Here is a 17,536-nt window from a genome sequence, read left to right as displayed (position 1 = left end):
CTAGCAAAAAAACGTAGACCATTCCAGACTGAGGTCAGCCCCCCACAGCTGATGACTGTCTGTAACAGAGTGAACCTTGCTTTGCAACAGAGAATGGCAGCTGTGCCTCCCAAGCTATAAATGACTTCCAATCCACTCCTCTGCCCTTGGGCACTATACACAGCTCCTTCTCTTTCAGCTGCTGAGGAATCAGAAGCTCAGGCCAATAGAATCCTGCCTTTACTGGAATGGGCATTCCTCAAACTTGCAGAACTGAATGGACACAGATTCCAATGGCTCTTGCATTTCAAGACAAAGGCATTCCAGAGTTGCATGCAGAGCTTTGCTTAGCCAACAGCTAATTTCCTTTCCCCATCTGTCCAAATATGCACATGCTTCTGTAGGAAGAGTTCTCAGTGTCTGAGATGAGTCTTCCCAGTGGAGGCAGTAACTTTACAGCAACAGAAAGAGCAGGGATCATTTCAAATGAGTCTTCAGGAAAGCGTGTGCCTGCATTTAAATTGTATCCTCTGATAAAGAACAAACTATTGAAACTCAGCAGCGAACCGATGAACTGGGTGAATGATTCAGTGCCTGATTTAGGGCAGCACAACTAGTCCCTCCCCCCACTGGGTGCCAAGTCAAAGGGGTGCCCGCCTTCTCAAAGCCTGGTAAGTGCTTGCCCTGCTTTGGGAAGGAGGTGGGAGGGCTCTAGGATTCTGCCAGAGCCCCTGCGCTTTCTTCCCAAAGCTCGCTTACCCAGTTTGGGGAAGACAGTGCAAGGGCTTGGGGGGGGGGGGCATCACATTTTGGCTTCGCTCAGGGTGCTATATTACCAAGGTCTGCCCATGGATGCCTGGAATTCCTTATCATCTTGCCACATCATCCAGTTTTTGTGCCTCAGATTACTCAATGAGAGGAACACTATATGGTGGGCTCCCCATACCCCACATTATTTAGGTTTTATGTTGATGTCTCTGCAGCTCTCTGTTATTTTTCTTTTGATTAACTCTGCTGCAAGTCGATAGGTAATGACTTGATTTCCGCTGCACTTTGCTTGTTTCTTCTTGCCTGGGCCTCTCTAAGAGACCCCAGCACTTTGCACTGATACGTCTGGCCCAATGACCGAGACAAGAATGAGTCCCACTTAACACTGCTCAGTTGGCATTTAAGTAGCTTGCTGGAAAGATATGGGGAAAAGGAAAGAACCCCTGTGCTAGGACAGGAAAGTTTAACAGGTATGCTCCATAATCTAAAGAGGATGAAATCCTTACACCACAGGCAGCAGGGCTAAATGGGTAACTTCCATTAAAACTTCTGCAGATTCTCCTGTTTTACACAGTAATCTTGATATCCTTCCTCTGATTTATTTACACATTTTAAAAGGCTGAGATGAGAGACTGAACCAAGTTGAAAGATAGGCAACATCAAAGACTTGTGTTGCATCCCAGCATAAGCAATCATGTAAAAAAATATATATGAGAGCAGGATGCTTATCTCTGGAGGGTGAAATCTGCAGTTCCAGAGACTCTGCAACCTATGAGCAATCCAAGTTGGTCCACAAGGGATGTGCTTGGCAGAACGACATGCTTGGAATTCCTTGGCAGTGCCGGGTCTCTCAGAATAAGCACTCTTTAATGACGCTGGGCTGTATAAATGAACCCAAAAGAGACTCGTGCTCTTGCATCAAGTTTCTGATCTGCAGTGTTTACTGTGAGCAACATAACTCCTAAGTGCAAAAGTCTCCTGCCCAAGTTTCGCTGAAACGAATGGAGTTGTGCAAAAGCACAACTGGTGCAGAGCTCCCACCCATTGCAACAACACTTGTGCCAGAGAAAATTTCGCATGGAATGCATTTCTGGCTTATTACATCACAACAACAGGTCTGTAAGAGAACAAAGAAAGCAGGAGATGTCTGATTCAATGGAGACTCTTGCAAGGGAATCCAGGGGTCTTGCTTCCTGTTCCATTCTGACTGTTTGCTAGAGGGAGCTGCTGGCCTGCTCTCTGTTGAGTCAGCCCATCCACTGTAGATGATCAGTGACATTACAGCAGGGGTATGGAGCCTGTGGCCCTCCAGATGTCAGGGATGATGCAGCAATATTTGGAGGAACACATGTTCCCATCTCTGAATTAGAGTTATAAAACCGCATAGTCTTTAGCCTGTTTCTTCACTGTGGGAAGTCTGCTTCTCATTTACAGATAGAGCTTCTCTCAAAATGTTCATTTAGGCCTATCCACTCAATTGCACGTTTTCTTCCAGATTGCCAGCCTCAAATGCTTTGGCAGAGATGTGCTCTTTAGGTCAAGATTGAAGCTCCCACTTCCTGCCCTTACCAGAATTGTGGATGTCTTCCCACCTTCCAGAGTAATCTCCAGGTCAGAAAGGGCAGCGTCAACTTCATCAACCTCTTTGTCACTGTTGTTCAAGTGATTTTCAGATGACATGATGGACAGCTTATTGATGTGGTACTGCAAGAAAGGAGTAAAGAGCCAAATAAAGATGACTGTAAATGAAACTGCACTTCGGCTAAGAGAAGATTGCCGTAACCAAATCCTCAAAAGAACTCCCAGGGCGGGTGGGGAGGAGTAGCTTTTTCTGCAAGGTAACATTCATGCCTGACATTTTCCTGGGAAGCTACTGTGTAGTATATTAAGGGTGTGGAGCTTACTGGGTGGTGCTAAACTTCTTCTCCAATTGAAGCTCTCCAATTTATATTGGCAAGACCAAAAGGTACCAAAATCTTTGTGACCTGTTCAGAGCTTGGTGATCTTATGTGTGTGTGTCATTTAAAAGACCAATTCTACTTCCAGAAGATGGCAAATGTGGTGCATCTCTTTACCGTCATGTTAATTCCAACTACCAATTTACAGAGGTATTTAACACTAGTCCTACTCAGAGTAAACCCCCTGAAGTTAATGGACATGCCCATGGTCTCATCTGCAGTACAAATATGAACAAGTATCAAACCACTACAAAAAGTAATGGCTCCCCCCCCCCCCGAGTTCTGGGGAATGTAGTTTGTTAAGGGAGCTGAGAGTTGTTAGGAGACCTCCTCACAGAGATAAAAATCTCAGTGTGGTTTAGTAATCCCTATTTCCCAGCGATGTCTGGGAACTGTAGCTCCGTGAGTATTATACGTATCTCTTAACAAGTTACTTGAAGGTCTCAAACATAAATGTTAGGCCTTACAACTTTAGGTTTTTTCCTGCACAATAGCTGTGGTCTATTTCCCACACAGAACTACAGTTTCCAGAGTTTCCTGGGGAAAGAGATGGATTGTTAAACCACTCTGGAAACATATCTTTGAAAGAGCCAGGCAGCATATCAGATACAAAGGACACTTATAGGAGAATGCCCTCACTTGAAATAATTATGATGTGATGCCCCCTTCAAGGGAATAAAGTGTGAAGGGGACTTGAGTTGGCATTAAATCTGTTTATATGTTGAAATTGGAATGCAGAAAGGGACGGTATGAGGAGGTCGGGGAAGTAAGTTTTAAGAAAATAAGGATTTGAAATTATGCTTGTTTTTTCTTGTATGTGTGTTTGTTTGAATTGTTGTGTTTGTTCATATAATTTGTGAAACTTTAATAAATATTTTATTTTTTAAAAAAATTAAATCTGTTTATATGGCCTGTATTGTGTGTGCCAAAAATGGCAAACTGTGTCCTATTCTAGAGAAGGAGGGTAGAATGTATTTTTGGGAAACCCAGGGATTATCACCAGCTGTCTGAGAGGCTCAGTGCCAGAACCCTGTGGTTCAGTAACCTAATGTACTTGTTATTTGCTTAAAAGCCAACAAAAAAGGAAAGATGGATACAAACATGTTTGCAAAAAAGAATCCAAATTCCTTTGCTTGAGACATAACAAGGAGGAAAATTATTTTGAAATCACCTAAAAAGGTTCAAGTAAACCCTAAAAAATGGAGAAGAAGCCAAGATCTGTCAGAACAAACAATTCTAGCCACTGAAAAAAATATAGGGCAAGACACAAAGCTCAGTCAGCATGTCAGAGGCACTAATACTTTCTAGAGAAAGGTATCGTTAAGATGGCAAAAATTAAAAGTTCAGAGATTTGGACCTACAGCATCTCCACTCACCTGCAATGCTGCAAACATCATCATTTCCTCCTCTGTGCACTCTATTTCTTCCAAAAGAATAGCCCATTTCGACTGCTCATAGAGTTGGTTGATTCTGATCGCATCGTACTATGGGGACATGACCATATCATTTGTACAGGACCCTGCTTAAGGATTATAGCACATAGCTTTTTGTAGTCAAGTAATAAAATCCTGTCAAATCATTAAGGCTTTTGAATGCCTTCGTTTCTATTTGCTGCATCAGTCTGAAATACCAAAGAAAATTTCCAGCCTACAAGGGAGCTAGTATACAGTATCTCCAGCCATTAGTCACCCCCACTGCTATAAAGGAAAGACATCACAAAGAAACCAGCTATCCCAAATCTGCTCAAATTGTTTGCCCAATCCTACACATTTTCCAGCCTCATTTGCAATTAAGCCTTCTGTCTTTGTTCTATCAACACTGGTTAACTAGTGGTGCTTCTAGATATAAGTAGGATGAATTAGTGTCACCAAACAGTCATTCATTACCTAACAGTTCTGCAAAAGTTTGAGCTGGGTTGCCCATCAGATTATGACTGTTCCAGTTTCCATAAGGTAGGCATGTCCAAAATCCGTTTTGGGGGCCTAACCCGGCCCGCCAGTCGGTTTAATCCGGCCCCTGTGGCAGTTTATTTCCGGGGGTAAAATCCTTTTAAAAAGCTCAACAACTTTGGGGTAAAATCATAAAACAACTTCAATCCTAAAAAAGAGCAACAACTTTGGCCGGCCCTTCGCTTCATCAAATCTGGCCCTCTTTGAAAAAAGTTTGGACACCACTGCCATAAGGAGAGGGAGCCCAGCAGATAATACCTTTCCTAGGCTTCCTGAAGCCACAAGTTTCTGTTTGTCTAATTCAAAATCACTCTCTGTCCCCCCCGCCTTGCCTTCTGTCACTTCAGTTATGCCCCCAAAGGGTCAAAATTCATTGCTAGCCTGAATATTGGAAAAATAAAAATTTAATTTTCACAAGACACATACCAAATTATTCCACTAGCTTAATTAAATCCATATGCAGAATCAGCATTTCCTCTCTAGAACATGAAGCGCAACCGTGCTATTGGTATGGATTCAGCTTCTAAGCAGGCAAGAATTGCAGAGCCGTCGAGCCTGTGCAGTATTACTGGGTTTAGAACATTTTGGCTCCTTTCCCTGCCTTACGGTACATGTGTCATGCATGCCCTTTTCTGTCTCTCCATCACAGACACTGAAAATCCTGCAGAAGATATCCCAGCACACATAGCATTATACCTTAGGATTCAAATCAAAGAAGCTGTAGTACTTAAACCGAAGAAGTAAGGCTTCATTCTCCTTCACATCCTGCTCCATAAGTGACCTTGAAGAATCCAGCCACCTGCCAACACACAAAGAAAGTGCTGGCTTAGTCATTTCAAATGACATTTCCCCCCTTCTTCTTCAAAATATAAGCTGCTTAAATAAGCTTTTAAAACCTACCCCTGGTTGATCTTGGCCTTATCCAGAAGCGCCTGTGGTTTATACATTTTGGCTAAGATTTCTGGGGAGGTGATGGGCTGGCTGACGGCAAGTATACCTGGATTCCCTTCTGATAAAGCACTATCTCCAAACCAAGCTGAAGTTGGCGACAAAGGGCTCCCATCATGTGAATCGTAAGTTGGCGTCATGGTTTTGCTATAAAGCCCTGGGCTTGAATAAATGCTTCCTAATTTGAGAGAAGAGAATTAGAACAAAGTTATCATCAGAATAAAAGATAGCATTTTGTTTCACTGGACGAAGAACAAATAGACAAATAGACAAGCGAAGAGTTCCGCAAAGAAATTTAAGTGTGCAAGGAGAAGGGAGCACAGGAGTTTGAATGACAGGCAAATTTGGCTCCCATTTCCAGCATATCACAAAAAGCAAGAACTTGCATCTCAAGATGCTCACTGGAGTTCATACATTTCCCCATGATCTGTGAATCTGTACTTCACATTATCATAAAGCAGATACTGCTTGCAGGAGTGTAAGTAACTGATGCTTCTAGGGCTCTGCTTCTGATATAATGCTAAAATCAAAACAGTATTTTTGTTTAATATTACTAAGCCACTTTTCCAACAACATAGTCAAACTCAAAGCATCTCGCAACAATATCAATATCCTAAATAATTGTTCAATGGGAAAAGACGACCCAGAACTGCATTTCCATGCTTTATAAGTAGAGCAAAAAACTAAGAACGTCCTGTTGCATGAGGATTTTCAGACTCGTGTAGATGAGAGGTAGGAAAACAGTCAAAAGAAAAGTCACAGGAGATGAAGTCCTACCCACATAGGGCTCACCTTTCACTGGGCCGATGTAAAGAACATCAGAGCCTACAGAGAAGGAAAGAAAGTAAGTCAGAAGGTAAGATGAAGACGCAGAAAGAAGCAGAAATAAGAATAGCAGGGGTGAAAAACAGGCAGGGGTGAAAAACAGGCAGAGATGTTCAAGGGTGCAACTAAGCACATGATACATGTGAAGAGGTCTGAACTGTACACCGGATGGCAGGGGAAACAGTAAAATAAAGCCTACAGGCAGTAATTTTATAATGGCAATGTGCATCAAGTGACAATGCAAAACAGCAGAAATCTGAAAGATCAATAGCACACGCCTGTAACGGTGTTTTTAGCACCAAGCGCCCATGTTGGAAAATCAGTGCTGTGAAATTAGAGCAGACTGTTGTCAGGCTGGGTAAGTCCATTTCCACCCAGTTCTCCAGGAAAATGAGGACTTGGCCAAGATGAGCAGTATTACTTCTATCTGACAAGGGAGGAAATACAAAACTCCTGCTTCGTCATCTTTTGCCTATACACGCAATGGGAGGAAATGAAGTAGTCCATTCATTACTTCCCTTGCTTGGCAATTATCTCAGTGCTTTTGCAAACATTACTCAGAACACTGGAAAGTGGAAATAGTTTTGCCTTTCCTTCTTCTTCTTTTTTTACTGAGCAACTGGGTAAGAATTCTGCCTGACTGCTGCTCTTTATAAATACCAAAGAAAAGGACTCTGCATCTTTTTTTTGGGGGGGGGGGAGTATGGAAGTTCCTATATCAGATATAAGATGCTTATTTCTAAATGTATAAAAATCCTTATGTGTCAATACAACTTTGTGCAGGGAGCCATTTGTAGCAGTTAGTTTTTACCTAACACACAGCCAACTGAGTTAATACACAGGATAGCAGAACTCTTGAAAAACAGACTGAGTTTTCACTTTTTCACGTAACAGCTGCACATTGCACAGAAACTCTCCGTGTGAAATGAAGATGATGACGTCACGGCATGAGGACTTTACCACTTCAGAAATGAGTATCTGAAGCAGCCCTCACTGAAGGCAGTAAAGAGTTTCCCTTTTCTTGGCTGAACTCTGAGAAACAAACACGGCTGCCTGGATTTCAGCATGCTGCTCCCCAGGCTCAAAACCAACTCTTCTTAAAATAGTTCACAAGAGTCTAAGCTGCACAATCTCTTTGTGGTGAGCTTCTTATAACCTCTTGCTATACATGTGTTGCAAGGCTCATTCTTCAGAGTTTTAGAATATTTGCCATTATTCTGTGTTAAATTTAAAAGCCTGGTTTAAGCCTCCTTTATGCAGCGACCCACCTCCTGCTATTAGGGAGATCAATAAGGCAAGTACAGTATTTTTCACTCTATAGGACGCACCAACCATAGGACGCACCTAGTTTTAGAGGGGGAGAACAAGGAAAAAAAAATCTCCCCCTCTCTGCGCAGCGCCCCTTCAGCGAAGCGGCAGGAGAAACGGAGCCCCTTCCATTTCTCCTCCCGCTTCGCTGGAGGGGCGCTGCGCAGAGAAGGAAAGCTGCACAGCACCTCTCCAGCGAAGCAACGCCAGGAGAGCAAGAGGGATCGGTGTGCACCGATCCTGCTTGCTCTCCCGGCTTCAGGCGGCTATCCCTGAAGTCTGGAGAGTCTTGCTTCTCCTGTCAGAGGCTTCACGTTGCTTTAGCTGAAGCCATGGAGCCTGCATTTGTTCCATAAGACGCACACACATTTCCCCTTAATTTCTGGAGGGAAAAAGTGTGTCTTATAGAGCGAAAAATACGGTATGCACCTTAGGGTAGGGGTAGGCAGAAGGTAGACTGTGATACTTCTTCTACAAGGTGGGGGTGAGAAATTTTGCCTCTTGAGACCCTTAAGGGTTGGAATTCTCATGGTTCATTTTGCTCCCACTCAACAGAACTGAAAGCTTCACTAGACTTTTGCTAGAGTTTGCTTGGATAGTCTAGTCCAACACTAACATTAACATTAAACCTTCCTTAAATAAAGAAAATGATTCTGTTTGCAGTAGAGGATCCAGGGTCTTATTAACAGCAGAAGTAGAAATTCAGAGAGCTGGCTTCCCATGTGCATCATTAAGATGGTGCTGCCACTGCTCCAATCAGTTTAAATCTATTTAATTGCTGGGTGTCCAGATTAGCTTCGGATCATTTGGAAACTTTGCACCTCCAGTCTATTGGAGTCTAAAGGAACTTGTACTATACACTCACAACAAGCAGAAGCCAATTTTGTGCCAAAAGTATTTAATAGGACAGAAGCACCAGCGGAAATTATTCTCTCTCTCTCTCAACAGAATATTTTATTAATTTGTAGTAAAATAACACCGATCAATTCCAACAAAACCTGTAGATTATTGAATGCTTATATTAATCACATATAAAAAGAAAAGTCGAGCAGGGGCACTGCCTAATACTGAATCATTGGAAGCGTTTTCGAAGTCTCAGCTATCTGTGATGTGGTTTCTCCATAAGTAAGCTTGAGTGGCTGGAGATCTTATAAATAACATAATTTCTATAGACATAGTTGAGATATAGGGACCATACCTTACCAATATGGCCATGCTTAGTTTGACCTCTAACAACCCTTCTGTGTTGTGTAAGGGGCTCAGAAACGCCCGCTCTCACACCCAACACCTGGTGGCCTTGTAACATATACGTTTCTGTAAAGAGCTGCAAACTGCGAAGCCACCTCTGGCTTGATCTAAAAGAACCCCAAAATATATTTGGAATATGAGAGCAGCAGTGGCTGAGGACTTAAGTTCAGTATTTGTTCAGCTGTGGAGTAAATAGGCAGCAGCAGGGGTGGATTTTAAGAAGCAATGAACAGCTGAAACTGAATTTAACTACCACTAGAAGAACACACTAGTGTAGGTGTGTGGAAAGCCTTTGCTGAACTACAACTCCCATCACCCCTGGCTATTAGCCATGTATGCTGGGGCTGCTGGGAGTTGTAATTTAGCAACACCTGGACAGCCAAAATCCCACACCCACCTGCAACAATGTTTCCTCTGAAGCATAGTTCTCATTCACTGCTGTAAATCTAATAACATATAAGGATTGTAAACTATTTTTTCTAACAATACTGTGAGGAAAGTCGCCATTATTTTTATTTTACAGATGGAGAATACAAGCTGGGAGTGGGAGAGACCTGTTCAGCTTATAGACACCAGGGGTGAGAAATCTCATGCCTTGGGCCCAGAATACAGCCCTCCAACTTCTCTAGGTCCTGGACTCTCCCCCTGGAGTCACTGGTCCACACCCTCTGAGTGTTTTACCTGGTTGGATTCTATGAAAGGGCTTTGAGCTTAGTTCGGTTGCGTTACTGAAAACAAATTCCTAGGCTTAGAATGGGCTCAAGAGGCAGGCTGCTATTTAATTCTACATATGTTTTGCACTTGTCTGTGTTTTATGGTGCTTTGGATTTTAGTGAACGAACACACACACACACACACACACACACACACACACACACACACTCCCTGCCTTAGGACGAAACAGTACAAGCATTTTAAATTGGTGCATAAATTGCTCTATTACAGCACGAAGAGGGTTTTTATGCAGAACACATAAGAACATAACAGTCCACTGGATCAGGCCAATGGCCCATTTATTCCAGCATGTGGTTCTCACAGTAACCAATCATATGCCTGTGGCAAACTCACAAGGAGGCTCTGAGCACAGCAGCCCTCTCCCCTTCTGTGGTTTCCAGTAACGGGCATTCAGAAGCAATGCTGTCTCCAACTGTGGAGGCAGAGAATAGCTATCCTGGCTAGTAGCTATTGAGATCCCTCTCCTCCATGAATTTGTGCCATCCTCTTTTAAAGGGTGGTTGTCATCACCGCCTCCTAGACGAGTGAGTTCTGTAGTTTGACCATGTGCTGCGTGAAAAAGCCCTTTCTTTGATCTGTCCTAAGTCTTCAAACTTTCAGCTTCTCTGAATGTCCACGAGTTCTACTGTTATGAAAGGAGAACAACTTTTCTCTATTCCTTTTCTCCACACCATGCATAATTTTATAAACTTCTATCATGTTGCCTTGTACTTGCCTTTCCTCTAAACTAAAAACCCAGGCAAAAACAGGTGTGTGATATCACTGGAGCCTGAAGGACGACGACAACTGGAATCCAACTGCCACCAAGAAAGGCTGCTGGGATTCTAAGGAAGCAAGCTGCTTCTGCACAACCATCCTGCAGCTCACACAGGAGTCAATTCACTGTGCAACTGATTATTCCAATCTGCATTTATTTCAAGGAAGGCTGTAAAGAAGCAGTGCTTAATAGCTTGCGGCTGCAAAATGAGATGCCTATGCACAAAACCCAAGTATTCCATTTCTTCCCATTTTCGCTTTAGAAATGTTCCCACTTGGAAATTAAGAGGCATTCCTCCTTGACAAATTGTTTTTCTAAAAAAAAATACAATGCTATCAATGTACATTACAATTTCTAGAGTAAAAAAAAAAGGGTAAACAAAACAAAATAGAACAGTCTTTGGCAAAAGGAGTCTTTCAAAAGCAGGCAAGTTAAGACAGACATGAGAGCAAATGCAATCGCATGCTACTTGAAACCGATAGAGGTTCTTCCGTATCCTTTTTCTCTTGCAGCTTTTAAAACAATATCCTTAACACTTTAACACTTTGCCCTTGCTGCTACCGCATTTCATTTGGTGGCAATTCTATGTCCTTTATTAACCACTTGGAGAATTAGACCCCCCCATCTGCACAATACAGTCATACGTTGGGTTTCAAATGGTTCAGGTTGCGCGTTTTCAGTTTGCGCACCGCGCTGAACCCAGAAGCACTGGAACAGGTTACTTCCGGGTTTCGGCGCTCACGCATGTGCAGAAATACTAATTCACGCTTTGCGCATAAGCGATGAATCGCAATCCACACATGTGCAGATGCGACGCTGCGGGTTGCGAACGTGCCTCCCGCACGGATCACATTCGCAACCCGAGCGTCCACTGTACATCTAAAATTGTGTCACACAACTTTAAACAAAGAGTCCTGGGAGCTGCAGCTTGTTGCAGGTCCGAGAGTGCTTAGGAGACCGCCTATTCCCATCAGAGAGCTACAATTCTTGGAGTTCCCCTGGAAGAAGAATTAATAAACCACTCTTGAGAACAGTAGCTCTAAGAGGCAAATGGATTCTCCTTACACAAATTTGTGATTCTGCTTTAAAAGTATAGTGCCTAGGGGTTCTTAGTTGGTGAAACTGTAGAATCAACAGCATTCCAGAACAGAGGGCTGACCTGCAATTTGAGCAAAAATGGGTCACGGAATCTTGGCTTCCACTTCACTGCAAAGAAGGGATACTGAGAATTTGCAGGGGAGAGCAAATGAGCCACCAACCCCACCACAGCTGCCCTTCGCTTGCAAATCACACTCCCCTGTCCTTCTATCTATGCTCTGCTTTGCAGTTGTAGCAGGAACCCCCCCCACCCCAATCATTCTGTTTGTACAAACTTCACACACACACACTCACACATTACATACGCCACATTTCTGTTATAAATTCATAGAAAAATCAACCATACATCGGATTTGCACTGTTCCATTTTTATTTTACTCCATATGACAAAGACTATCAAAGGGGGGTGGTGATTCTGGTCCGGCCATAATCCCTTCAACATACCAGCACATCCACAGGAGCCCTGCCCAGTTGCTATGTCACCCCTGATAATCCCAGACAGAAGACAATCAAAAAAGACAAAGAACTTGCATATGGGAATGGATTCAGCACAGACTGAAACAAAGGACAATAATCAGATTTTCCCTCTGGGGGCAGGAAACTGCAAACTCCTCCTTGTCACCTGGAAAGTATTCATGGGGAGGGGGAAAGGAGGAAAGCCAGGTGACTGGACACTCAGGTTACCACCACAACTCCTCCCTCAACCCCTCCTTTCTGTAATGTATGCATGATGTCAACCCCTTCTGTAATGTATGCATGATGTCAACCCCTCCTTTCTGTAATGTATGCATGATGTTTCTGGGGGTGGGCTTGACCTGGAGGAGGGGAATTTCAAAAGTTTTTATAAGGTCTTGCAGGCCATTGTTCTGGGTCTTTTCCTCTCTCCTGCGAGTGAGGGGAATACCCTGTTGCAACAGTTCAATAAAGGCCAAGCCTACAGGCTGCTGTTTTGCTCCAAGTTATCCTGGTTGGTGTCTTTACTTTTTGTCCAAGAGAGCCCTCAGATTTTTCCGTTAACACAGTGGAAAAGCAATAGCCAGTGAATTTAGAATCACTCAGTAGACTGACACGTAGGGGGAAGGCTTTTTCTTCTACAGGTTTGTCTGGATCCATAGGAAAGAGTCATCCATTTTTCTCTCTTGGGGGGGAAACTAGACATTGCACTGGAGGTATGTTACCATATCCCAGTGGTTTTAACTCTCTCTCTTAAATCTGAAGCTGCTACAATCAGGAAGTGAGGGAAGTAAGGAGAGACTCGCTGCCTAAACAACCTTCCCTTCTCCATCCATTTCCCTCACTCAAAATCTTCTCCCCACAGACCTAACTTATTTTCCACCAACATGGGAAAAGTTACTCCTTTCTCTTCTCCTGAGTAGAAAAGCAGCTGGGTTACGTGTATGCAATTCCAGACAGAAATACAACCTTCTCTCCTCTGGTTAGGTATCCTCTCCTACAGTCCTGACAGTGGCCTCACACAATGCTTTCATTTAACAATGCTGGAAGACTTGTTTTCCTTTGTTTTCTGTGTGATATCTAGTTTGGCCCTTAATGACACTTTGCATAGCAGGTCTCATGCTGAACTCAACTGTGTTTGTCATGACACTTAGCCAAGTGCCACAATCTGTGTGTGTGTGTGTGTGTGTTCTCTCCTCCCTATTAATGAATTTTGTTTTTTGTTTTTTTTTTAAATCTTGCTTCTCTCTCATATTTTGAGCAAAAACACTCTTTACAAAGCAACTAATCAATTTATTTACAATTCTGGGTTTTATGGAGGAATGCCAAGGGCAGGAGAGGACAGACTACAAAGCAGGATTGCTAAATTGCTCCCTTCAGTTTATCTGATCTTTGAAGCACTGTGATAAAACAAAACAAAAAAGCCACAATGGTGAAGAGGCGAGGGGAGGTGAGCCAGAGTGTGATCCTTGGAGAGCAATATCCTCCCAAGGACTGAAGACCTAGTGTTGAGAAATCCTGACACCCCCCCCCCCCTTATTAAGCAGGTCAAAGAATCCAAGCCATTAGCAACAGAAGCAGGAAAACACACACACACACACACACACACACATAGCGCAACCTAGTAAACAAAATTCATAACATCTGAACTTTCACATTTTAAGATAGGGATGGACAACATTCTCCAGAATTCTTGTGTGGTCTGCAGAGACATGGCCAGAATCCAAGATTCATTCTGATGTTTAAGTAATTTTATATAGTTCCCATTAATTGAAATCATTTTTTTCAACTCATACAAAAACAATGATTTCTTTCCATGATCAGGATTTCCCCCTCTCCCAGGAATGACCCATACCCTACCCCTCCACGGTTGAGGGTTGTCTTCTACATAACATCTCTATCCTAAGGTTAAGTGCAGAGTCTCCAGCCACTAAATAATACAAATCAAAACAGTTATGCAATTCAGTAAGCTGCATGAAACCCAGATGTACGAATGAATACACAGCATACACATGGATGCCCTTGGTCACAGTGCATTTCTGACCTGCTAGCCAGTGGTGAAAGAGTAGCTCCCTCTCTGTTACCAACTGTGGCGCGTAGGGAACTGGGACTGCGTGGGATTTCATTCTAGATCAACAACTCATTTTAATGAAGTCATGGCAGGTAAAAGTTCGTGGCCTTAAACTGGGTTGCAGTGGGCGGGAAGAAGGTATGTAACTGGCAAGAATGTATTTGTTATTCATTCTAGAAAGTGAAGAATGCTCTTTGGAAATGAGCGACTGGCGGGCTTGTGGCTTAATGCCAGTGGCCAAATTACTACCTTTAAATGAACTGTGTATGAATACGAGTGTATATTAAATCCTTAGGCTAACAAGGTGTGCAAGAAGGGAGTGCTGCAAAGGTAAGTTGTAGCAAACCATTCATTATCCCCCGGCCAAATCTTTAATGTTTCTCAGAATCCAATTCTAAGACTTGCTGTAACGTATGTGGAGTGGAATGTACCGTTGTCTACGGCATGGCAACTTAACAAAACATCGTGTCCCTGAACCAAAATTATGTGGCATGAGCAGATTTTTTTAAAAATAATCCACAGTGCGCTGCTGCAAAAGGAACTGAATCTTACATAATGCCTTGGGGTGTGCAACAAGTTGACATTCTCCTATCTGCATAGCAACTGCGAGCAGATGTTGCGCTTGTGCATTTACCCCCTGCTCTTCCGCACAACCCTGGCATGATTACTGCATGCAGAACACCTCCTCATCCCTTGTCCACAGGTGGGGGTGGTGAAAAATCAGCCTAGGACTGATCAGAAGGTCGGCGGTTCAAATCCCCGCAATGGGGTGAGCTCCTGTTGCTCGGTCCCTGCTCCTGCCAACCTAGCAGCTCGAAAGCACGTCAAAGTGCAAGTAGATAAATAGGTACCGCTCCGGCGCTGCTCTGGTTTCCGTGCGCTGCTCTGGTTCGCCAGAAGCGGCTTAGTCATGCTGGCCACATGACCTGGAAGCTGTACGCCGGCTCCCTCGGCCAATAAAGTGAGATGAGCGTCGCAACCCTAGAGTCGATCACGACTGGACCTAATGGTCAGGGGCCCCTTTGCCTTTACCTATGCAGCGTTAGTGAGGGACTCGAGCATGTTTTACTCACATGGCTCGCTTCCTCCATGAATTTGCCTAATGCTTAAAAAAACAATAATTAAAAAACAGAACAAAACCCACTGCTGCTCACCACCAGGTTTCCATCCAGGCAATCTTCTATCCAGAAATTGGAACAGCTGTGATGGGAGATCATGGATGGGGTGATTACCTAGAGCTGCAGCTCCATGGTACAAGATTTGCACACAGAAAATAGTTCAGCCTCCAGGTTGACTGGACTGACTGGTAGTGGCTCTCTAAGGTTTCAGACAGGGACATTCCTAGCCTGCTGGGGATTGTACCTGGGACTTTCTGAATGCAAAGCACATGCTCTGCAGCTGAGGTACAGCCCTTCCCTATGGAGAATACTATATACAGAAATAGGTTTTAAAAACCAAGGAGAGAACCAATCATTCTAAACAATGATGTCTAAACAATCAATAGCCAGTTTTAATTACACTGGGAACCTACTCAATGGACTTGAGGCAGGTAAGAGCAATTCTAGATTAACAGGTAGGGTTGGTTTGGGTTTTTTTTAACTTGTCTAATAGTAAAAATGTGCACAGGGGAACATGAGGAAAATGAAGCAAGAGGGGGAAGACACGAAAGGAGAACTTTTCAGAAAGAAAACAAACTAATCACTGTTCTAATACACAGACTAGTTTTGCAATTCCCCTTCCAAAGCACTCCCATTCTCTCAAAATAGGGTGAATTTCAGGAAACTATGCAAGGCATATGTTTTAAATTCTCACAACAGCATGTAGGGACTGGATCTCTTGTAATTTTAAGAATTTTTTTAGTTTTAATTATTTCTTGGAAGGATCAATGCACACTGGAAAGCTCTATGATGCTATCTTTAATTATGTATGCACGCTCAGAAGCATGGGGACAAAGGAAGAATATCGAGATGTAAAAACCTAATTGTGGTTGGTGACACAATGGCAGGAGTCTGTCCTATTGATTTCTGACTTCCTAGCAAGCATGCGGAGCCTTACTCACTTGAAGATGATCCTGCAGTAAAGCAGCAATCAAGAGTAAGTTTGACTTGAAGTCATTCACAGGGACATGACACCTCTAGCTGCCCCTTAAGATGAGGAGGCTGGCATTTTAAATGGAGCCAGACAGGAAAGATGTTTCAGGCATTAAGTTACTACTTGTGTTTACATCAGTAAAATGATCTGTTAGACATTTCTCCACAGGGGTTCCTTGGGACTGGCCCCAGCATGCCCTCTTCACACCTCCGAGTGTCTGATGTCAGTACTTCCTGCTGCCAACTAAGAAGGGGGTGCTGGTCTTCAAGCCAGCACACACTGCCTCACAATTAAAATTAGATGGCAGCTTTTGGCAGGACAGAAGGCTCCAGAAGCTAGAGATATGCAAAGAACCAATTCCTCATGGGGTTGCTTAGAGCAGGTGCACCCATGACCCTAGCAGTCACTCTGCTGGAAACTGGTAAGACACAATTACTGCACCAACACACCCCTATGACACTGGGTGCCTATAAAGCAGTATATTAAACTTAACCTAGTGTTAAATTTGAAGTTTAGTGTTGGTATTCAAGGCCCTGAAAGGTACATGTCCTAGCTACAATTCAGACTTCCTCCAAGAATCTCAATCTGACCAAACCCCACCCCCACGTTGACGGATCCCAGCGTTGCATCTGAAAGCTTTTTAGAACAGAGCAATTTTCAGTGCCGAATTTGTTCCTTCCAGATGTCAGTGTTTTGTCAGAGGCCTTTCAAACATGAGGAAGACTGCAGAGAATCCACTGCATGTTTCTCATTAGGGCATTCTTTCCTTTTCCAACGTATCTGGTTTGGAAATTTATTTTTAAAAGCAGAGTACTATACAGTTTTAATGATAAAATAACTATTGTCCCCCTTTAAAAATATTTCAAACACGTTGTGTTATTGCAGTTTTGCATTTTAATGCTAAACACCCAGGGCTCCATTTGGTGGCTGGGATATAGGCAAACACCACTACTATTTTTTGACAGTATCACCATCACCCACACTACGTGGGTGTTCAGAATGTCACATCCATACAACAGGGCTGTTCAATCCAGGGCTAGTCTCAAAATATCTGCAATGCCTGGAAACGTCCCATCGTCTTCAAATTCACAACTTCCATTCAGAAGCACCCTATCCAACTCTATAAACAAGCCAAGTCATAGCTTGTATGTAGGAAGAATCCATTATTAGACAGCCAGCAAAGAACATAGGGCTACTTTTTAATATATCTGCAGGCTGTGCTATTAAACCAACAAATACAGATAAAAACAAAAGTTCTTAAGCTTCCCATTATCCACTGGCAGGTGAAAGGAGAACTACTACTGCTTCTTATTACAGAAAACAGTTAGCACTTCTATTGACACAAAGC

At 43.2% G+C, this 17,536-nt stretch overlaps 1 protein-coding gene across 4 annotated transcripts in view; it reads right to left on the bottom strand.

The window, feature by feature from the left end:
• The window catches only part of FERMT2 (FERM domain containing kindlin 2), an 87,298-nt gene that overhangs the window by 21,323 nt on the left and 48,439 nt on the right, over positions 1-17,536 (bottom strand). For 2 of the 4 annotated variants that reach the window (XM_081192416.1, XM_081192417.1), the window contains exons 5-9: positions 6,395-6,427; positions 5,555-5,780; positions 5,351-5,453; positions 4,082-4,189; positions 2,317-2,451 (exon numbers count right to left, since the gene is read on the bottom strand). In XM_081192416.1, coding sequence (XP_081048542.1) covers positions 2,317-2,451; positions 4,082-4,189; positions 5,351-5,453; positions 5,555-5,780; positions 6,395-6,427 — 605 coding nt within the window. The remainder of the gene's footprint in view (positions 1-2,316; positions 2,452-4,081; positions 4,190-5,350; positions 5,454-5,554; positions 5,781-6,394; positions 6,428-17,536) is intronic. The other 2 variants (XM_081192418.1, XM_081192419.1) reach the window with 1 other exon arrangement.

This window comes from Podarcis bocagei (genome assembly GCF_964188305.1).
Source record: "Podarcis bocagei genome assembly, chromosome: 1".
Classification (NCBI taxonomy): domain Eukaryota; kingdom Metazoa; phylum Chordata; class Lepidosauria; order Squamata; family Lacertidae; genus Podarcis; species Podarcis bocagei.
This window is presented reverse-complemented; position numbering and strand designations above follow the sequence as displayed.